The sequence below is a fragment of the Electrona antarctica genome, assembly GCF_951216825.1.
Source record: "Electrona antarctica genome assembly, chromosome: 2".
In the NCBI taxonomy this organism is placed as follows: domain Eukaryota; kingdom Metazoa; phylum Chordata; class Actinopteri; order Myctophiformes; family Myctophidae; genus Electrona; species Electrona antarctica.
In genome coordinates this window covers 46,628,675-46,652,908 of record NC_136807.1, presented here as the reverse complement: position 1 = coordinate 46,652,908, position 24,234 = coordinate 46,628,675, and the positions used below count along the sequence as shown (strand labels likewise).

At 44.3% G+C, this 24,234-nt stretch overlaps 1 protein-coding gene across 1 annotated transcript in view; it reads left to right on the top strand.

Moving 5' to 3' along the window:
• Positions 1 to 13,325: 13,325 nt before the first annotated feature.
• LOC306933488 (ERC protein 2-like) overlaps positions 13,326 to 24,234 on the top strand; it is a gene marked incomplete at its 3' end in the record, with an annotated part of 259,097 nt that continues 248,188 nt past the window's right edge. Inside the window, exons 1-3 of the mRNA XM_079515739.1 lie at positions 13,326 to 13,461; positions 17,895 to 18,919; positions 19,650 to 19,810. Of these exons, the coding sequence (XP_079371865.1) occupies positions 18,208 to 18,919; positions 19,650 to 19,810 (873 nt within the window). The 5' untranslated portion in view covers positions 13,326 to 13,461; positions 17,895 to 18,207. The remainder of the gene's footprint in view (positions 13,462 to 17,894; positions 18,920 to 19,649; positions 19,811 to 24,234) is intronic.

Here is a 24,234-nt window from a genome sequence, read left to right as displayed (position 1 = left end):
GGTGCTTATGATTTGTATATACTTTCTGTCCTTATGCCCCTTTGGCATATGTATTTTATGATTTGCATATACCTTTTGTTTTTGTCCTGTTATTGTACTGTCAACCCATTTGGGATTATGGTTGATCTTATAGATCCTGATCTAAACCCCCAGAGAACCTCCAAGTGTTTAATAGGAAGAAAAAGAAGAACTGTTACAGAAGGGGATTCCCGCACAGAATGGGTTAAGTGTCGTATGTTTTGTCCATGTGTCATAAGTTCATGTATTGTCCATGTACTTTTCTGCTTAATAAGAAATATTGAAACACAGAAGGCAAAGCTCTCTGTCTACCGAGCAATCTTCGTTCCTACTCTCACCTATGGTCATGAAGTGTGGGTCATGACCGAAAGAATAAGGTCGCGAATACAAGCGGCCAAAATGAGTTTGTGGCTGGCATCTCCCTTAGAGATAGGGTGAGAAGTTCAGTCACGCGAGAGAGACTCGGAGTAGAACCGCTGCTCCTTCGCCTGGAAAGGAGCCAGCTGAGGTGGTTCGGGCATCTGGTTAGGATGCCTCTCGGGCGTCTCCCTAGGGAGGTCCTCGACGCACGTCCCACTGGGAGGAGACCCAGGGGCAGACCAAGGCGCAGTTGGAGGAAACACATCGACTCACTGGCCTTGGAACGTCTCGGAATACCCTCTGGAGAGGGAAGTCTGGAGCACTCTGGATGGTTCAGGTTAGTGTATATAGGGTCTGGTCTGGGTGGTCACTGTTTGTACAATGTTGCTTGCTTGTGAGTGTGTACAGGGTGGAATACTGTAATGGATTGTGTGACTGTATGTATTTTGTACTGCATAGTGCAGGCCATTCTATAATGTGTATACTGCCATATAGCCTACTATTGTTCATACTGAGGATGCTTTTTGTATGATGTTACGCTTAGCGCTATATGCTATAAAGTACGGATGCACCGAAAGGGAAATTCTTGGAAATACCGAATATAGGAAACAGTTGGCCGAAAACCGAATATCCGAATATGATCAATATTATATATCATTTTTCCTACCATTGCTGTCATGGCCGTACCTTAAAGCTACCTGATGTATGGCTAAATAAATGGTTATGGCAAAACTTAACTTAAATAATAATCACTATTATGGATCCATAAAACATTTATTCAGCTCTTTATTCATTTATTCAGCTCTTTTGAATGCATACACTATTCGGCGATATATTTTCTGCCTATTCGGGCTGAAACCGAATAGGCCGAAAATGCATTTTTAGCCATTTTCTGCCGAATATTTTCTGCGGCCGAATATTCGGTACATCACTACTATAAAGCAGTGGTTTTCAACCAGTGGTCCGGGAACCACCAGTGGTCCTTGAGGGGGTTCCAGGTGGTCCCCAGCTAAATGATGGAGAGTTGGTAACCAAATGAACCCTTATTAGATCTTTAATTTACAAGAAATCTACACAATTAGAGTAATGAACAATAGTATACGGCAGTATACACATTATAGAATGGCCTGCACTATGCAGAACTAAATACAAACAGTCACACAATCCATTACAGTATTCTGCCCTGTACACACTCGCAAGCAAATATGTAACCAACAGTACACAGTATAATAATTGTTATTTTGAACGACTGTTATCTCTCCTATCGTACCACTACCAACATCAATACATTATGGAATTGTGGACAAAATCCAATCCGACGACGACAAAACATTGTAAGTTTTGGGTCTGAGACAAAATTTCATCAAATGGTGGTCCGTGGCTCAAATGCCAAACAAATAATGGACCCTGATATGAAAAGGGTTGAAAACCACTGCTATAATGCTCGCTTTAAAATGCAGCATCTGTCTATACCATATTTGTAAAGATATGTGGTCACTTTAAGAATAGTTTCACTGAGATCCTTGACCCTCAAAACATACCGGTAGGTCTAGACACCTTATTTGTTCATTTAAGTGCAATATTGGCTGAGATATATAGTGAAAATAGATTTTTCGATAATGCATAAAAATGGTAGCGGGGACAAACTTTTTAACATAGTTTATTCAAGTATGAAACGGCAAGACATATTCCATTATGTGGAGTCAGTTCATACCCAGTCATTCATTAATTTCATTCTAAAAGTAGGCCTATAGCTGATACTGACTGAATATACAATTTTCACCGATTTGAGGTATAGTGCAGACTTTTGGCTACAGAAAGAACAATTTTCAAGATAGAAAGGTCATCTTGGGCTTAAATTGAAGCTTAAGGATATGGGAAGTTTTCTATATACAAGTGAGGCAGTGATATTCACCATAATGTGCTGGAAAATAACCATCTTTGTTGTTATTTGTTAAGCGGACAGTATATATTTTTGTGTTTCTGGAGATGATGTAGGTGTAGGTCATATTTAAGAATACAATGGTAGATAGCCCCAAAATCCTATTCTGCTACTTACCCCTATGTGTCAGGATACTCCATGCCACATATTTCACACTTCCATGTGTATGTATGTAATTTTAGTGATAGTTAGGTAAAATTAGCTTAAGTTGTGGCAAATCTGGGAAAAGAATGCTTACCACTAGCTTTCTTCACAGATGTGTTCATAAAGGTGTCTACTATCACAGAAAAAATTGTTCCAAGCCAACTCCCTTGGGAAACTTTGTGGGAGCCAATCAAAGTCGGGGTACCCAGACAGCAGGACAGCCATTACCTTTCAGTAAAAATGACTCCCTGGCCATAACATTGGCTGCTTTTGTATGTCCCAGACATGTGTAATAACTAATATGCCATGTTATGCACATGTCAATGGATGTTTAAGGTGTTTTCTTTTCTGTTTGTGGCCCAAAGTTGAAGGAAGGTGGTCAAATGAACTGAAACTGAGGCAGAGTGCCCAAAGTTGAAAGAAGGTGGTCACATGAACTGGAACTGAATCAGAGTGCCCAAAGTTGAAAGAGGTGGTCAAATGAACTGAAACTGAGGTAGAGTGCCCAAAGTTGAAAGAGGTGATCAAATGAACTGAAACTGAGGCAGAGTGCCCAAAGTTGAAAGAGGTGATCAAATGAACTGAAACTGAGGTAGAGTGCCCAAAGTTGAAAGAAGGTGTTCAAATGAACTGAAACCGAAGCAATGGTCTAAGAGTGCCCAAAGTTGAACTGAAACTGAAGCTATTGATTATCATTATAAACACCAGTAGTAGATTGATAGTTATATTGTTATTGATTATCATTATAAGCACCAGTAGTAGATTCATAGTTATATTGTTATTGATTATCATTATAAACACCAGTAGTAGATTCATAGTTATATTGTTATTGATTATCATTATAAACCCCAGTAGGTGGCAGTAGATTCATAGTTATTTTGTTTTACAAGGAAATCACTCATTTCATGTCATGACATGTTGATGTATTCTGTGATGGTCCGTTGTCACCACAAGGTGGCAGCAAAGCCTATATTCTGTCTCAATATTTTAAAGGGAGCTTAATGTGAAATGAGAAATAATGTTATAGTCTGTGGTGAATGTGATGTGATAGGAGTTTTTTTTACAATACCTTTATTATGAATAACTGCATTGTTGATGGCATTTTATATATATATCCGAAGTTCTTTCAATTTAGGATTGACCCCGGACCAGTGATTCAATGTACCCCACTTTGAGGTCTCACATCTTTCAACTTTGGGCACTCTTACAGTATCGCTTCAGTTTCAGTTAATTTGACCACCTTGGGCACAATTACACCATTGCTTCAGTTTCAGTTCATTCGACCACCTCCTTTCAACTTTGGGCACTTTTACATGTAGACTGACCCAAAGCATCAACCTTCAACTTTGGGCACTTTTACATGTAGACTGAACCAAGGTTGAAAGTTGATGATCAAATGAACTGAAGTTGAAGCTTTCAACTTCAGCTATCCAGTGCCCAAAGTTGAAGGGCGCTTCAACCTTGGGTACTGGGTAGCTGAAGTTGAAGCTTTCAACTTCAGCTATCCAGTGCCCAAAGTTGAAGGGCGCTTCAACCTTGGGTACTGGGTAGCTGAAGTTGAAGCTCTGCCCTTCAACTTTGGGCACTTTTACATGTAGGCTGACCCAAAGTTGAAACAGTTGCCAGGGGGACATCTTTGGGCCTGGGGTCCTCATCGTTGGATATGTTGTTCCCACAACCAAGAAGAGTATTTTACCCTTTACTGGAGGTCCTAGGCCCTAAAATGACCCCATGAGGAAGCGTTGACCTTTACTGAATTGCTTCAGTTTCAGGTCATTTGACCACGTAACTTCAGATTTGGGCACCCTAACATGTGGTCTTTAAGTGGTGGGCCTGGGGTCATCTTAGTGGCTAGGAGGTCCAGTGAAAGGCCTACATACTCTCCCAAGATGGAGGAACAACATTTTACAATCTGGGAACCCTAGGCCTTTGTATGGCTACAGGGCGACTGGTTCAATCCTACCCTAAATCTAGGCCTAAGACATGACACCTCAAAGTGGGGTACATTGCATCCACTGGTCAATCCAAGGGCCTACCACTCCACTCTCTTTATATGTTCTTTCCCAACTCTTGGAGAGTATGTAGGCCTTTCCCTGGACCGTCTACGCCCCTAGGATGACCCGAGGCCCACCACTTAAAAACCACATGCTACGGTGCCCAAATCTGAATTTAGGTGCTCAAATGAACTCAAACTGAAGCAATTCAGTAAAGGTCAACACTTCCTCCTGGGGTCATTTTAGGGGGTGGAACCTCCAGTAAAAGGCCTAAAAACTCTCCAAGAGTTGGGGAAGAACATATCAAGAGAGTGGGTGGTAGGCCCTCTTATTGACCCAGGACCATTGATGCGATGTACCCCATATTGAGGGCTCAAGTCTTAGGCCTAGATTTAGGGTGAAATTGTCACCCTGCAGGCATACAAAGGCCTAGGGTTCCCAGATTGCAAAATGTCGTTCCTCCATCTTGGGAGAGTATGTAGGCCTTGCCCTGGACCTTCTAGCCTATAGGATGACCCCAGGCCCACCACTTAAAGACCACATGTTAGGGTGCCCAACGTTGAAGGAAGGTGGTCAAATGAACTGAAACTGAGGCAGAGTGCCCAAAGTTGAAAGAAGATGATCAAATGAACTGAATTTGAAGCTTTTCCCCTGGGGGCCCCTAAGGGCCCAGAAGGCCCAAAGAAGGACACAGTGCTCTATTGGGATGTGGGAACAACATATTGAAAGATTGGAGCACAGATCTGTCAGGAAAAAAAATATGATCCTAATGGCCCAAAGAATGGGGGAGGGTGTTGGACTTATAGCCTGAAACACCATCTGTGAATCTTGGGCTGATTCAAGACGTTTTTTTTTCCCTGACAGATCTGCGCTCCAATCTTGCAATATATTTCCCACATCTCAATAGAGCACTGTGTCCTTTTTTGGGCCTTCTGGGCCCTTAGGGGCCCCCAGGGGCAAAGCTTCAAATTCAGTTCATTTGAGCATCAACCTTCAACTTTGGGCACTTTACACTATTGCTTCAGTGTCAGTTCATTTGACCACCTTCCTTCAACGTTGGGCACATGGACCACACAGCTTCAACTTCAGGCATCCGGGCCTTACCGGCTTCAGATTTGGGCAAGAGGAAGTGGGCGGAGTTATATTCAACTTCAGGCATCCGGGCCTTACCGGCTTCAGATTTGGGCAAGAGGAAGTGGGCGGAGTTATATGAGAACCCTTCAATTTTGGGCACTAGGACCATACAGCTTCAGAGGTACCGGGCGGTGCCCGAAGGGGAAGCGGGGCATGTGACGTGAGTGCCCCTAGCTGTACAGCCGGAGTTCCCTGAAGTTGAAAAGGCCTTCACTGAATCTGAAATGCCTCAAATTTCAGGTTTAGGCTTCGGCTTCAGATCCAATCACCCGTTAACCAAACCTGAACTAAAACATTTCAATTGCAGAATACCATTCAGATTTGGGCATTCGATGTACCTGCATCTGAAGCAAAAGTGCCCGATACTGAAATTTACCCTGAGGGGATGGGGGGGGACGGGGGGGAGACCCCCCTAGCGTTCGGTGAGAGTTGCGCCACTGCCTCAAGCCCTTGGATGCAGTTTATCATTCTGGTTTGCGATTTATATCTGGTGAACCTTACAGAACTCATCACTGCATCCTATATGACAGAGTGGGTTGGCTCTCCTTGGCCGACAGGTGAAATAAACATTGGTATCTGTTTATTTTTAAAGCAATTGATGGAACTTTACCGTTGTATATTAAAGCTCTGCTGGATTGGAACCCTGTAACATATAGGACACGCTCCAGTCACTGGCTCACACTAAAGGTCCCAAATGTAAACACAGATGTGGGGAAAACAGCCTTTTGTTTTAGTGCCCCAACCAAGTGGAATGACCTACACTACAGCTTAAATTAAAGATCTGTTCTCCCATAACATACGGTCAATTTAAATCTTTGATTGCAGACTTAGCCCCAAGTGTCTGCAACTGTTTTTAAATATAGCCTATACCTGCTACGTCACGCGATGAGGAAATGTTGCTGTTCTGTTCTGTTTTTGTTTATTGCTTTGAAATGTTGTATTATGTGTATCTCGACGACACTGCAAATGAGGGTGACCTCAATGTCTTTCGAGAATAAATAAAGGTTTGAAGTGAAGTGAAGAGCGGCTGGCCAACGTTGAAGCCGCCGAGCCCAGTGGTCAAAGCTGGAACTACAGGTCAAATGTTGGTGGTCAAAGAGAAAAACATGCGGAAGTAGAGCATTCTTTGTGCTTTTAAAACGCCACTGAGCAACTTCCATCAAAATGAATAGCTGGGGGCGGGGCTGTCGCTCCTGGTCTGCTCTCTAGTTCAGGGGTTCTCAACCCGTGGGTCGCAACCCCTCGGGGGGTCGCCAAATTATTTTGGGGGGTCCCCAAAATATTTTCAAAAAAAAAAAAAATATTAAATTTTATTTTCACGATTTTTCAAAAATAGCAGATCTACAAGTTCATAGCGCGCCACTCGGTGGCGCGCTATGAGCTTGTAGATCTGCTATTTTTCAATAGCTAAATTATAACAATGCTTAAAACACCAAAAGGGGTTCCCGCCCAAAATGGTTTAAGGTTATTGTAGCAGTCAATTTATATTGGGGGTCGGGAGGGGGCGGGGCGGGGGTCCCGAGACATTGCCAAAAGCACGTTGAGAACCCCTGCAGTCTAGTTTATATATAACTATGGGCTAATCAGAGGGAATATAAACGTTTGTTTTCTCATGTCAATAAAGCTCCTTTGACGCGATGTGATTGGCCAGTAGACGCACGTCCATGCTCCCGTGCGATATGTAGCTCCAATGATCTGCAGCAGCGAATTAATCTATAGGTTTAATAACTATGTTTGTCTGTCTGTCCGTCCGTCCCCATGTATGTATGACCAATAAGGAAATAACTGTGGCTGACGACCAAGTGTCACTGTTGAACACACATCCATGCCTGAGACAGTATACTACTGCTGGCCCTCTAAACCAGGCTGAGAGGTATTCTGTTCACAGCTTGATACTGTACTTTTACTTAGGCCTAAGTACAAAAAAAATCCTTTTTTTGATGGAAGAAGGGCACTTCTTCCATCAGTGCCCTTCAGTGGCTCCCTGTTAAGGCTCACTCAGACATCAAGGTCCTCTGGCTGGCCAATAAATCACTGCGTGGGGCAGCTCCACCGTATCAGACTTCATCATGCCTTACACTCCCTCGCACTCTCTCTGTTCACAAGACGCCGTCGAGCTCATTGTCCCTTCCCAGAATTAATAAAAAAAATTATCTGACAGCAGGGCGTTGTCTAACCGCTCTCCCTATACCTTTGGAACCAACTGCCCACTTCAGTACGAGACGCCAGGCCTATTGATGTTTTTTTCTCTCTCATCCTGAATGCATATTAAGACTAATCATAATTTCGTCAGATTTTATGCCCTATGATTTTTATCGATTTTATTAATACCATCAGTGTTAATGCCGTATTGTATTTTTAACTCGCAGTAAAGTGTATCAAGACACTTGCTTCATAAATAAAACTGCAGTTAAACCTTGAACTTGACCAACCATGCTGCTTCCCTGAACTGTGTACTACACTTCAATGAGCCTGAAGGACAGCTGGCTGGCTGGCCCAGTGGCTTGAGACGCTCCAGGGGTACGTATGACCTTGAGATGCATCATAGAACAGGCAGACTACGTACACACACACTCACAGACAGACACACAGACACACAGACACACACAGACACACACACACAGCGCGTTCTCCGGACAGGTAGTGCATCCGGAAATATTCACACTCCTTCACTTTTACCACATTTTGTTTTGTTACAGCCTCATTTCAAAATTACACACAATACCCCATAATGATAAATTAACGAATATTTCGTTAATTTATCAAAAATAAGAAACTGGAAAAACAGTATTCACACTCTTGAATTAGTATACTTTGTTGAGGCACCTTTGGCAGAAATTACAGCCTTAAAGGGACACTTCACCCTTTTTGCAAAAAAATATGTTCATGACGTTTAGAAGATTTAGAACATTTTCCTGTTGTTGTGTGTAATATGTGGTTTTAGATATTTTAGATATTAGCACAGTGAGCCCAGTGTCTGATGCATAGAGTATATAAAGGATAGAGACCGAACTGGAGCGTTAGCCCCGCCCCCCCGCTATTCATTTCAGTGGAAGTTGCTCAGTGGCGTTTTGAAGCACCCGGAAGACTTCCGGAAGTATAATGATAACTCAATGGCTCGAGCGAGTGGAAGTTTAGCCTAGCCTAGCCCCGGACCTCAATTTTGAGGTCCGGGCTTTTCACGTGACGTCATGAACGTCCGTCCACTTCCATTAAGTGCTGCAATTCCACATTTCGCCAGTAGGTAGTGGCATCTTCCAAGGGGCCTCACTGGCCCCTTGGTCTGATGTCATGGACACTGGGCTCACTTACTTCCTGGACCACAATTCCCATAATGCTTTGGTGCACTGCTCCTCCTTGTGGATAGGGGGACGGCTGTCTTACTATAGACAAATTCAGAAACGGGTCTCATGGTCGCAGCTTACGTATTTCCTGTAGGCGGAGCCGACATAGCTGCGGGGTAAACCCGCACCTCTTCTACTACAGTGAATGGATATGATGTTAGTCTGCCTCAAACGTTACTCTTTTACCTGCTTTTTACTAACACTAACATTACAAAGATGCCCAGAACATTGGGATGAACCTGTGTAGTTTATGGCTGCTCCAACAGTAGTGGCAACATTCAACAAAAATAAATAACGGAATGTCAAAATATCCACCGCGGTGCAGTGTTGTGTTCATCGACTCCCTTTTTTCACTGACGGAAACTAAATGGAAACTAAATTAAAACTAAGCTATGATGACTAAAACTAAGACTAATGTATTGACAATTTCGTCAACAGCTAAATACTAGACTAAAATGGACTAGTGGACAAGAGATCCAGTATGAGTCATTTTACACTTGGTTGCATGCTGAAAATAGCTTGTAGATGCAAGCTCACATCTACAAGCTTGTAGATTTGCTATTTTCAGCAAGTGTAAAATCAGTCATTACGGCCTGGGCCATGGCTCAATGGTCCAGGCACCTTGGCTGGTAATCCAGTCTGGCAGTGTGCCGCAGGTTCGACTCCCGATCCCGACGGCCTTTACTGCATGTCTTCCCCCCATCTCTCTCCCCATTTCCTGTCAGCCTACTGTCTGTCCCTCCATAAAAAATATAAAAATAAAGGCGAAAGCCACAAAAAAATCAGTCATTTCAGTGGACTAAATCAAATGTAGATTTAGTTGACTAAAGTCTTATGACATTTAGTTGACTAAAGTCTAGTTTTAGTCTTCGACTAAAACTAGACTAACAAGACATTCCAGGTGATTAAAATGTGACTACAACTAAATGAAAACTATTCAAGAGACTATGACTAAAACTAAAATCTAAATGTGCTGCCAAAAACAACAGTGCCGCGGTGGCTGAGACCAGAGCCATATAGAGTAATGGTTGAGACGAAGCAGTGAAAGGTCCTGAAAGATACATAACGTCAGTCTTACCCAATACCAATCTTTCTGTTTTATGAACACAAGGCTGCTGTACTTTATACATCATACTTTAAATGCTTAGTATGCTTAGATCTCCATATATAGAGCTGACCTATTCTGACATTCAATGACCTCATCAAACCCTGTACATTCAAGACACGCGGGCGAGGTCGCTTCTCGCCCTCAGGCGTCTTACTGGTGTGTGTGTACTGTATATATACATATCTACAGTACAAGCAGCGATAACGGGCACTTTGAAGAGGCATAACTCATGCCTCATTTGGCCAAAAGCCATGGAACTTGTTTACACGCATGGTCCTTGACTCATGGGGAACACATCTGTCACTTTGTATGTGAAGAAATTTGGGTATAGTGTGTGTATAGCTGCAAGCAGCGATGCAACACGCACAATACCGGTAAGTGACTTCCAGGGCTGAGAGGGGGCTGTCACTCGGCTGCTCGACACGTCTGAAGGCATATTTGTCTTATTGGCCAGGGATCCTTTTAAGGTTAGGTTTAGTTATTGAGGTTAGGGTCAGCTATTTAAAATGCTCATTTGTTGTATGGTCTTCTTTCTCTCAACTTCAGTGTTCTATGTTTCTATGCCAAACATTTCCACTGCTATGCAGACGTCACTCAAATTTACATCCCTATTACAGCAAACGATCCGTCAAATATTCAAAACCTCGAAACCTGTCTGAGTTTAAGAATTGGAGGAACATCAACTTCCTGCTCCTAAATTCTGTTAAATCAGAGATGCTGCTAGTCGGTCCAGCCATCACCTCAAGAATAGATTACTGCAATGCTCTCTTTTCCGGTCTACCATCAACAGCAACAAATGGCCTTAGACTAGTTAAAAATGCAGCAGCTAGAGTACTAACAAGGAAAAGGAAATTCGACCACATCACACCCACACTCATAGCACTACACTGGTTGCCCATACAGGCCAGAGCCGATTTGAAGGTGCTCCTTCTGACATTTAAAGCTCCACTATGTCCTAATGTCCAGCTTAATAAAAGCATGCATCCCCTCACGACCACTACGCTCTACGCTCCCAAGATGCCGGAAAACTCAGTCACTATACCATGCGGTTGGGGGCAGAGCATTCACCATGCCCCCTGTCTCTGGAATGCTCTCCCACAAGCTGCTAGAGATGCCAACTCACTAGACATTTTTAAATAGTTTAAAAACCCATCTTTTCTCCATGCACTATGGTTCCCCCTAGTTTCACTGAAATCACTATGTTCACCTTGCCCTGTGGTTTCAAAACCCTATGTTGTATTTAACCGCACGTGTGTTGGCACATTTTAGTATGCTTTACTGTGGTTCCCTGTTGTTGTGTTTTTTGCTGTGTGTATTGTGTTGTAAAACTTGTAAAGTGCACACACTGCACAGAGACGCCTTGGGGTGATACTATAAATACAAATAAACTGAAACTGAACTGAACTATAGTGACTTTACAGAGAAACATAATCAACTAGAAAAAGTGCCCTTCTGGGCACAGGTCTCCACCAGGAGGATAGGACTGTGTGAGATGTTTGGCAAAATGTTTAGGAGTAATATAAACATGTTTGCCTTTGATGGCAATTGATTTGAGGCATTTTGTTCCAAAAATGTGTTTTGCAAAAATCAACCTGTTGGTGGCGCTATAACCAATGTGAAAAGGGTGGGATATATGCCTCAGCCTAGTAGGAAGGTCTGTGAAAGATTTCACGTAAATTGCATGCTGCGTTCATGATTTGAGGCTTTTGTTCAAAACGGGGCAATCTTGCAAACTGTGAAAGCCAATTATAGCCAATTAGGATGGAATATGAAATATCGGACAGATCCGACTTGAGCACATGACCATAGAGATACTGTGTAACGATTTGTGAGATTTTTGGACAGATTCTGGAGGAGTAATATCCAAAAATGTTTTTTACAAAAGTCGGCCTACTGGTGGCGCTATAAAAGGCAGATGCGGAAAATGCAGGTCAAAGGTTTGTCCTTGGCCTCTAGGGAGTGTGCATGCAACGTTTCACGCAGATCGGTGCAGTTTTAGGTAAAAAATGTGAAAAGCTGCCTCATGGTGGCGCTATAACAGGCCGTTCTGGAAAATGCGGGGCAGAGGTTCATCGTTGGCATCCAGGGAGTGTGTGTGCAATATGTGGCATCGACCGGGTTAACGGTGCCGGAGATTAGCTGGTAACGGACGGACGGACGGAAGGACGGACGGACGGACACACACACACACACACACACACACGGACGGAGTGCAAAACATACTCTCTCCCCATGCCTTCGGCCTGGTGGAGACAACAAAGTCGCTGATATTAAGCAGACTTGGCAACACTGCTGATGATTAGTGCAGTAGCCTACCCGTGCATACACAACACCTGCCAGTCATCGCTCACGCAGAGCCAAAAAAGGCGCTCATTTTGGGAGGCAACCTATGAAGTGAAAAGCTAACAGCAGCATACCAGTTAACAGGTAAATTAATGTATTCATGTATGCTATTGTTATGTAATATACATATGTTAATATAAATGGTAAATAAATGGTAAATGGTGCATTTATATAGCGCTTTACATAGATGCAAGGTACCAACCAGCACATCGGGAGCAATTTGGGGTTCAGTGTCTTGCCCAAGGACACTTCGACGTGTAGCCAGGAGGAGCTGGGATTCGAACCGCCGACCCATGGATCATTGGACGACCTGCTCTACCTCTTGAGCCACAGTTTTAGTAGGCCACATGTTTTAGTAGGCCATGGCTTGTCTGACTGGCTGGCTGACTCACTCGACTGGCCATTTAATTATTGAACTGAATTGAATATCATTTGAACTGTACCAGTACCAATTCTACAAACTGAATACAAATTTCAACCAATTAATCAATGCTATCGCGCTAGGCCTATTTCTATTCTTACATAGTAGACTTAACATTTACATAATGTTTAAAAGATAAAAGTTCTCTCTCTCTCTCTCTCTCTCTCTCTCTCTCAGCTGTCACATGACCCACACATTGATGATTAATTAGTTAATTTCAAAAGGCCATTCTATTAAATTAAGTCCCAACTATTGTTTATTAGTGAGACCGACATGCAGCCTGGGGGTTAAGGCCGGTAGCTAGGCTATTGTAGACGACAACACGCCTAATAATAGGTAAAACCATTTTGTTTTTTTAAATAATAAAAAGAAAAGTCCCCCCCCCCCCCCCCCCCCCCACACACACAGCTGCTGATGTCGCTGTGCAGTGTGCACCCCCACCCCCCCACGCGCGTGCGTAGGCCGATAGTAAATATGCGCGTTCCCGATCGACGTGCATGGCACGATAGACAGATAGAGCAGGACAGGTCAGAATTCAGAAAGAGAGGAGTGTGAGGCTGTGAGTTGGTGATGAGATCATGGAGATACTGTATGATGCGATGCTGAGGAGAGGAGACTATTACAGCCTGTCTGTCTGGACGCATGGATAGATGGTAAGTCAAGTCCTTATATTTTGCGCGCGCGCGCGCGCGCGCACACACACACACACACACACACACACACACACACGCACACGCACACACCTGGGCGAGATGCCGCGGTTTTAAACGCGTGATTTAAAACAAACGAAGCTCGCATGCTCTGTTTATTTATTGTGACAGACAGCTTTGAGCTTTTTTTTTTTTACTCCTTATGTAATGTATTAAATTCGTGGAGCCGGTCGTAACTCGAGTCGCGCGTAGTGTGTGCATATCCGAAAGAAAACTAATCCCCTATCCATCCTCACTCACTCGTGTTCGCAATAATAGTTATTTTATTTCGCCGTCTGACTCTCTCTCTCTCTCGGGGCTACACAGCTATTTCTCCCCATCATGTCTCATAAAACACACCGTCTGGTCTCACGGTCTCACATTCCACCAGGTTTCCTCGGGTCGGGATGAACTGTAGGTATAGGGGTGTGTGGAGAAATGAAACGAATGGATGTATTTTGTAATTCTCGAAACAAACAGCCAGCCAGCCATGGGGTGTGGACTGGACTCACTCGAGTTTCATTCCGTGCAACAGCTGGTGGCCCAACAACTCGGGAGATGGTAGGCTGTCTCTCTCATGCTCTCTTATGTTTGCGCCTGACGGTGGGATTCCTATACATTGTTCTTAATCTACAAGATACATTTATCTAAAAGTAAATTGTGGCTGCCTGGCGGAAGGTTGTGAGTGAGTGTTTGTTGGGTTGGACAGTTGGATAAGCTACTGGATAGATATCGAGGGCGGCGCATCAAAACTATAGGCTTCCTGAATCCTACACGTTTTTCTGGATTTATATCTAGCCCAATATTCCCACCATTTGAGAGGTAGGCTATAATCAAAAGTCCACTGTAGTAGCAAGCTAACAAGTTAGCTCTTTATTTGCTTGGGGACATGTATGCAGGCCTATAGGCTATGTTACCCATATTGCTGAATAATGTAATAATACTACTAATAATATATATATATATATATATATATATATATATATATTAGGCCTACTGCAATTTTCACATTAAGTTTAGATATATTTTGCCACTTTAATAAAACATTATTCCCAAAAGTCAATTGTGTGATTGTTGACACATACTAGGGCTAAATTGTTGTCCCTCTCACACACAGACAGTGATGGACAGGGGATTGACAGGCAGCTAGCTGGAAGATTGACAAGTGCACCGAACCAATCTCTCTGTTGTAGTCCACGCAGTGGCTCTGTCTCCACACCCAATCCTCTCAGATTAGAGGAGGGATTATGGATTGGATTTGCATCCTGCCGTCAGTCAGTCAATCCACAAGGTCTGGTCCACGGACATGCCCTTAGATTACTGAGTCAGGCTATACCGGCCTCTCTGGGTAGGCTAGAGATTCATACTTATTTTAACAGTTTAGTTAATGCCTGAAATTTAATAACGTGACCCTTGATTGCCTTTGCCAGATGTTACTTCAGAAAATATTGTAGTTGGCACTTGGCACAATTTGATGTTTTTTTAGCTCCAACATGAGCTCTCCAATGTGTGATGTGATATGTACTTGATAGTGGGTGCGACATGTATTTAAAAAGAAAGCTGGTCTGTGACGTTATAGCTATACTTGATAGTGGGTGCAGCAGATCAACTCACCAAAGGCACCGCTCACAGCACGACTTATTTTATTTTATCATAAGCGCATGGTTGCTTAACATGTAATGCGTTTTAAGTGTGGTTCAGCCCAAATTCCATTTTCTATCCTTAATTTCTTGCTGAAGCCTAATAAGACATCTAAGTCTGGAAATGAGTGATGCTGCTTGTGCCCAGGCAGGCAGGAGGGGCTGCTAGATAATGAAAACCTCTTCTCTACTGTGGCCATGGCAAACCTCACAACCCTAATACTGACTTGTGTCAGCTTGGCAGAGATGTCTGTCTGTCTGTCTGTCTGTATGTCTGTCTGTCTGTCTGTCTGTCTGTCTGTCTGTCTGTCTGTCTGTCTGTCTGTCTGTCTGTCTGTCTGTCTGTCTGTCATCTCTCTGCATTTATATCTATCTAGCATACAGTATATACAGTATACTCTCTCTCTCTCTCTCTCTCTCTCTCTCTCTGCATTTATATAGCGCTTTTATCCAAAGTGCTTTACATATATTATATTGTGCACTACATACACCCATTCACACACATTCATACACCGATGGGTGGAGGAAACCATGCAAAGACACTTCAACACTAATTCTTGGGAGCCTGGGATCGAACTGGCATCCTTCTGGCCACTTTACCCCTGAGCGACTGCCGCCCCACAGTTTTTTTTTTATTGATGAAGAAGGAAGGAAGGCACAAACTCGGACAATTAATGCCTTTTTTTGTAATAGAGTTTGATTGATTGAATACTTTGTCAGAAATGTAAAACAGTACAGTAAGACATTAAGGCTAAAAGGATAAAACGAAAAAAAATCCTGGGGACTTGTTTCCATTGTGTATTGAATTCATCAACATAGCATACAAATATCTACACAATAATATATGTCATCACTAATACAAACACTATGTATGAACAAGAGATGGGACAATTACCTTTACGTCTTCTTTATGACTTGATGAAGATGTATTATTCATTGACATTGAAACTTTATTAATTTTCCTGCACCCCGTTATTAAAAACAAGGCTTTAATTTCCGAGTTTGCTCCCGGCCCTCGCCTCTTCATACTTTTCAGTCCTGCTCCTGAGATGCACCCAGAGCAGCCTGAATTTGGCTAGAGGCACGGTGGAAGCCCTTTGTTCCAACTTCCAGACACTGGATTGACTTTTCTGGTGGTGTGCTTTTCTGTTATTGACTATAGACGAATTCAGAAACAGGTCTCGTGGTCGCAGCTTACGTATTTCCTGTAGGCGGAGCCGACATAGCTGCGGGGCAACTCTTCTACTACAGTGAACTGTAGAGTGACTGATGTTAGTCTGCCTCAAAGTTCAAACGTTACTCTTTTACCTGCTTTTTACTAACACTAACATTACAAAGATGCCCAGAACATCGGGATGAACCTGTGTAGTTTATGGCTGCTCCAACCTGTGTAGTTTATGGCTGCTCCAACAGTAGTGGCAAGTTGGCAACATTAAAAAATATATATATATCCACCGCGGTGGCTGAGACCAGAGCCATAGAGTAATGGTTGAGAGAAGCAGTGAAAGGTCCTGAAAGATACATAACGGCAGTCTTACCCAATACCCAATCTTTCTGTTTTATGACAAGGCTGCTGTACTTTATACCTCATACTAAGCATTTAAAGTATGAGGTATAAAGTACAGCAGCCTTGTGTTCAGAAAACAGAAAGATTGGGTATTGGGTAAGACTGACGTTATGTATCTTTCAGGACCCTTCACTGCTTCGTCTCAACCATTACTCTATGGCTCTGGTCTCAGCCACCGTGGTGGATATTTTGACATTCCGTTTTTTTTATTTTTATTTTTTTATGTTGCCACTACTGTTGGAGGTAGCAGCCATAAACTACACAGGTTCCTCCCCGATGTTCTGGGCATCTTTGTAATGTTAGTGTTAGTAAAAAGCAGGTAAAAGAGTAACGTTTGAGGCAGACTAACATCAGTCACTCTACAGTTCACTGTAGTAGAAGAGGTGCGGGTTTACCCCGCAGCTATGTCTGCTCCGCCTACAGGAAATACGTAAGCTGCGACCATGAGACCCGGGCCGTTTCTGAATTCGTATATAGTATGGAGCTTGGTGTCTTCCAGGGGTGTCATAAGGGGCATCAGGGTTTTTCCATTGCCACCCCCTAGTTTTCACAACCTTAAATTCTGTTATTTTATGCATTGAGGGCAGTATTATGCGTGTCTTAAGTACCAGGTCTTATTACTTAACTTAAGACCTGGAGACGTGATCAATGCCATTTGGCTTTTCTGAGTGGCCAAACGGCATTGACCATGCCTCCAGGTCTTAAGTTAAGTAATGAGACCTGGTACTTAAGACACGCATAATACTGCCCATTGTCTCCAACTCTGAATAGTTTTTGCAGATTAATCTGATTTCATCGCGTGTTATAATTTAGTTTTATTCTATGCAACCATTCATTTATTAACCACTTTCAATGTGGCATCTCAATTTTGGGAATGTCATAGGTGAACATTTTGTCTTTTTGCCCCAAACAAATATAGCGGAAATAGTTGATCTTCAAACTCTCAACACGTTGCTTGGTGACACGTTGAGAGCTTGTAGATCAACAGTTTTAGCTATTTTAGAAATGGGGCTGTAAGGTCCTTGCAGACTGGACACGTTTTTCCGGAAAAACGGCGGTAACGGCCAAAAATCCGAAAAACTCTTGCAGTGTGCAGGGACCTTAATACCTATTTATTGCCACCCCCTATTTCTTAAATTACGCCTCTGGTGCCGCCTGTGTGTGTGAATGTGTGTCCTACTCCTGTCTAGAGTCCATGATGCCCTGCAGTGAGACGACCACACTACTGCCCTGCCTGTCTGCCTGCCTGTCTGACTGCCTGCCTGACAGCGACTGGTACCCTCAAGCTTCGGCCCTAAATCCACCTATAGGACACGTTTGAAATGTTTGGAATATTTTATTTTATACAGTAATTATAATGGCAATGCCAACCGGATCTGTTGCTGCGAATCATGGCCACACACCAATGTTTGCCGGAACTGTACAATATATATATAATTGGTGCAAAACAATGGATACTTTCTAAACACTTCTTGAACGTCATCCATTGCCATTATATAAGACATGCCTTTAAACATTAGAGCCAAGCCTGCGCAGAGCAAGCTGTCTGCCAGCTCCAAGAGTGCCGGACACGCAGATGGCGTCTCGTCCCATGCGCGCTTCTCGTCCCGGCCCCCTAAAGGGAAGAGCAAACTGGGGACTGGGACCTCCACTCCAGGCTGCCGCTCTGGGCTAGAGTCCGGTTCGGTGTCCTCGGGGCCTTCGCCAGGGTCAAAACTGGCCCTTTCCAAAGTAGGGCCAAAGATGAAGCCGTGTCTAGCGGCAGATAGGAGAATGACGAGCGGTTCTGCCACAGCCCCGGGGGGTAAAACCTTGTCCATGGAGAACATCCAGTCTATGAGTGCCGCTTACGCTACCCCGGGCACCAATTACCCCTGCGACCGGGATGCCTTGGAGCCTTCGGGCAGTTACCCCAAAGGCACCATGACCCTGGGCAGGACCACGCGTCGCTCCTCGTACACGTGCCGCGGCACGACCATGGGCAGCAGCCCGAACATCACCTCCTCGGGACTGCATCATCACCCCTCTGACCCCTACGGAGACCACCAGCAGCAGCTAGGCGTACCCACTAACTTGCGACGGAACGCTGGGAGGAGCGCGCAGGGACTGGACTCGGTCGGATGTCGGGGCGAAGGCTCCACGCCGGATCTCCAAGCTCAGCTGAGAGAGCTACAGAAAGAGAACGACCTGCTGAGACGAGAGATGGAAGGAGGAGGTAGGCCTGTCACAATTGTTAACAATAATCGCCTAGTGGCAATTATTTGAGATGGTCACAATTATTTTTGCATAATTGTTTCCATGTTGAAAAATACACTTTTCAAAAATGGCAGAAATAACAAATCTACAAGCTACTAGTAGATCAGCTATTTCTGCTTTTTCTTGAAAGTATATTATTGCGACCGAAGGTTGCAGTTAACTATGGAATCGTGCACCATCAGTGTGTTGGCCGGGCAGTGCTCAGGTCTCATGGCATCATGTAAAATCATCAGGGATGGAGATGTGGAGACACTGAGGTCAACGTAAATGCGACCTGCTATCGCAGTTAAGCCCATATGGTCCCTGATGTCATCAATAACTCTACATCTGACCTCAAACCTAAAACCCTTAGATCTCCATATATGCATATATGTCAGAACCTGTTCTGACATTCTGCTCGCCCAGCAGTCTTCCGTCAACGAGGCGGATGCGTGCACGCAACCTTTCTCGCCCTCAGGCGTCTTACTGGTTTAATGTGTCAGTCATGTCTTTGTATATTTAAGTTATTTGTCATATCTGCCATGTGCAATTCGTGATTACGAAACCTAAAACAAATGATCAAAAATAAAGTTATGTTACATGTTCCAAATGTTCAATGCCAAAAAACACAATTTAATCGCAATTATTTGTGAGAATTAAACGTTGACTTAAATGTGTAACTGTGACAGGAGGAGGAGGAGGAGGAGGAGGAGGAGGAGGGAGAGATGGAAGGCTGGGCTCCAGTATGAACGCTGTCAACTTCTGGAGCCCAGAAACGAAGAGAGGGGACCGGGGTGTGAGGCGTGAAGAGGCCCAGGGGAGGACCTCCATTCTGAAGGACCAGTACAGAGCCAATCAGGACGACACACAGGTGAGAAGAACACCAGCACAACTCAAACTAGAAAAAGTGCCCTTCTGGGCACAGGGCTCCACCAGGAGGATAAGAGTGTGTGTGATGTTTGGCAAAATGTTTAGGAGTAATATAAACATGTTTTTTTTGTTTGTTTGATTCTTGCAACAATTTTCTTCATTTTGTTGAGGAAATGCAGAGCCAGACCACTCATAGCATCTCTGAGGATAGAATTCTGGATGAGCAGGACATGTGCAGCATTTTGTACAAAACGCGCTACTCCTGAAAACTTTGGAAGGCAATCTTAGCTAATCAGTTTTTGATCACATGACTACAGAGTGTACCGATTTGCGTGAGATTTGGATGAAATCTGTGACTATCATAAACAATGTGTTTTGCAGAAATCGGCCTCATGGTGGCGCTATAACCGGCAGATGTGGAGGGATGCAGGGAAAATGTTTTTCCATGGCCTCTAGGGGGTGCGCATACAGTACATAAGTTGTATACAGATCGATGCAGTTATAGGTAAAAACAGGAATTGGCCTGTTATAGCGCCACTGTGAGGCTGATTTGGGAAAAAAATAGTGGCATGACGTCCTCGGCCTAGTGGAAATGTGCGTGTATAATTTCATGGAAATTGGACACTGTGTTTGTGAATTGTGGTATTTTGTTCGAAATGGACCAATCATGGGAGCTTTGTAAGCCAATCTTAGCCAATCAGGATGGAAGATGGGAAATTGTGCAGATCCGTGTTGATCACATGACTATGGAGATACCGAATTGTGTGATGTATGGATAAAATGTGTACGAGTTATCTACAGAAATGTGTTTTGCCTAAATCGGCCTCATGGTGGCGCTATAACAGGCCGTTGAGGAATATTTGGGGCAGAGGTTCGTCGTTGGCATCCAGGGAGTGTGTGCACACAGTTTGGCATGGATCGGGCCAACGGTGCCGGAGATTAGCTGATAACGGACGGACGGAAGGACAGACGGACACACACACACACCCAGCACACACGGACGGAGTGCAAAACATACTCTCTCCCCATGCCTTCGGCCAGGTGGAGACAATTAGGGACGGGACGATGATCGGTATTATATAGTATTTGCGAAATTGTCCTCCGTCATGCACTGGGATCAATTCACCTTTTAATTCCCATTACATCAAATGGCAGATCTACAAGCTCAGAATATGGATGCTGGCGTTCAAGTGGTTAAGAAAATTGGCATTTTAAGAGTTCTAAGCATATTTGGGGGGGTGGGGTCATTGTTGCTGATATGCCACTTGATGTGGCTGTCGATGCCGATGCACAACCACCCGTTGTTTAGTAGTGCATATTCTATAAACACACACACACACACACACACACACACACACACACACACACACAACTACCTTCTTGAGCAAGCATGTCACCCGGTCTTTTGCCATCTTTCCAAAAAGGTCAAATAATGACCAATATAGATATCGTCCAAACCGATATGTTCGGTCTAGGCTCTAAATCTGTAGTGCGTTCAGGTAGGCTTCTGTCTTTGTGTGTCTCGTGCATGGCTTTGCTGTGTCTCCTAGGGCGTGGCCACATCAAGGCTTCTGTGTAGTTTGCAGACTTTTATTTGCGTGTGTGCGCGTGTGCGTGCGTGCGTGCACATGTTTTGTTTCCATGGGAACGTGCCCTAGTGGCAGACGTTCAAGGTGCCATCCACAGCTTTCTGTTTTCTCACAGCCACCCCTGAAGTGAAGTGACACCTGCTTTAATGTTACACCCAGTGGTTCTCAAACGTTTTCGTTCTAGGAACCCCAAAGTATCAGGCTGTGGACCCCCCCCCCCCCCCACACCCACCCATCTGAAAAGGTTTTGTGCCAGGGACCCCCAGAAAGGATGATTTACAGTATATTAAAAACATATATATCCAAACATTTTTATATTTTCTAAAATGGCAAAGCTCACATTGATCTTGCTATTTTTGAATAGCCAATGTATACAATATGGTGTATTAACATTTATTTCTGGGGAACCCCCCCAAGGAACCCAGACCCCACTTGTTGTACACAGGCCTCAGTTCTCAGTTTTCTCTCTCTCTCTCTCTCTCTCTCTCTCTCTCTCACCCCCTCTCTCTCTCTCCCCCCCCCCCCCCCCTCTCTCTCTCTCTCCCTCACCCCCTCTCTCTCTCTCCCCCCCCCCCCTCTCTCTCTCTCTCCCCCCCCCCCTCTCCCTCCCCCACCTCTCTCTCTCTCTCTCTCTCACCCCCTCTCTCTCTCTCTCCCCCCCCTCTCTCTCTCTCTCCCCCCCCCCCCTCTCTCTCTCTCTCTCTCTCTCTCACCCCCTCTCTCTCTCTCCCCCCCCCCCCCTCTCTCTCTCTCTCCCCCCCCCCCCCCCTCTCCCTCCCCCACCTCTCTCTCTCTCTCTCCCCCCCCCCCCCCTCTGGCTTCATAGCATTGTCTTTTGGCTCTGTTGTTTTCTTCTCCTCTAATGTACTGCCCCTCTTCCTTGGCTGTCCTTCATATCATGGAGCCTTCATTAGTCTCTGTCTGTCTGTCTTACTTTCTCTCCTTTCAGCTCTGTGTGCAGTACGCTGCCCTGTCCCCCTTCGCCTCATGGTTGTACCCTGCATGCTATGGTATCTCTCTACAATCCTTTTGACTTCCAACGTAACCATGGAGCCTCCTTTCCTTTGATATTCATTCTTCATCTGGCTGTTTTTTATGGTGATTTGTAATTTAAATGTAATTTCTTAAAGATGGAGTGCCGTGATTTTTGTATTCATTCCAGTTTCTGTGTGTTTATGAGGTGACAGTACTTCATTATTAGACCTCTTGGTGTGGTTGTTATGTGTAATGATGTCTTCCCTTTGTATTTAGGGTTTCTTCCTGGAGGCTGAAACCTTGACAGTCAAACGTGCCAATGAAATAAACAGTGAAATCATGACATCATCCCCTGACCCCTCCCACTTTATCATACAACCACAGCTGTGGGTGCGCTTCAGTTCAGGTGGATCATCACCACCCACCAGGCAAACCAGGCATATTTAAAGAACTGGTGGGTGTGTCCACATAAAAACGACATTTTAACAAAATGCACACATTTTAGAAAAAGATTCTTCCTCCTTATATAATAATAATACCTGATGATCATGTTTTAGGGTGGAAAAAAATCACGGCACTCCATCTTTAATTCTTGGCAATGCAAAAGTTGTGAAAATATCCCATCTACAAGCTCGATAGTTCTCTCGTCTTTGTGTTTTCCACTACTCACGGCCAAGCTACACCGGGCATGTGTGCGTTTGACGTAAGCGCACTGCGCGCACAAAGTACGCGTGCGAAATGCCCCGGCTACACCAGATCTGTGGCGCGCGGCGGATTCGTGCGGGACCTTCCGGGAGGATATATAGATACGTGCGCATGGGGGCATACGTACGTAAAAAAATTAGAACCGATCCTATTTTTAGAGCACGCGTAGGATGGCCCGCGGTATCCGTGCGTCTGGTGTAGCTGGTATCATTGACATATATTGGTCCTATCCAAACGCACTGTACGCGCGCAGTAAACTCATACGCACGTGTGCAAAATCACCTGGTGTAGCTTGGCCGTGATTCATTTGAAGGCTTGTTTTCCTCCAAATCCACCGTGAAAACTAAACGACAACCTAAAATAGACCATGTTACAAAACGACATCATGCTGTTCCCTGTTACCTATCCACTTCGTGCCTTGTGTCACACAAGGCTTTCACAGAGCGCTTCCACTTTTCACAGTCAGCTGCTGCAGTCCTCACTTCAGACCATGATTTCCATCCTGCTTCTTGTCTTTAACACTCCGAACGCCCGGGGGTATAGGACCATTAAATCAGGGCGCCAAGCCATTTGCAGCTTCAGGGCCTATTTCAAGGTGGCACGGCGCCATCTTGGAAGTTGCTAGAAGTAGCTAGATGTAGCCAAAACACACCCCCGAGGGGATCGACAACAACGGGAGCTATGATTACTTCTAACACGACAAGCGACGGGACCGCGATGTGCCGTCAAAAACATAATCTTTGGTTAGAATTGGAAGCATTGATTTAGATCAAGAGTTATTCACGTTTTTAAGATTTTCGATCTCATCCACTAAAATGGAGGGGGACCACTTTGGATGACGTCCAAACCGGAAATGACATCAAATGTTGCTCAATAGACGGCATTTAGACTGGTGCGCTCGGTTATGATATCAATGTTGCAGTCGTTGTTGTGGTCCTTTCGTTTTCATGTAACGTTTGCCTACTGTATTTTCTGGGGGGGGTGCGAACATTTTCAAGATTTTCTAAGTGAGCCCTGATCCAGAAAAGGTTGGAAATCCCGGGGGCCAGGGGGGTATAATAAATGTGCTTCCCATTGAAATACTAATGTTGAGAAGGACGTCGCTGACTATTCATTCCGTTGACATGATATGTTTGTCGCCGAGAGCACTGCGTTT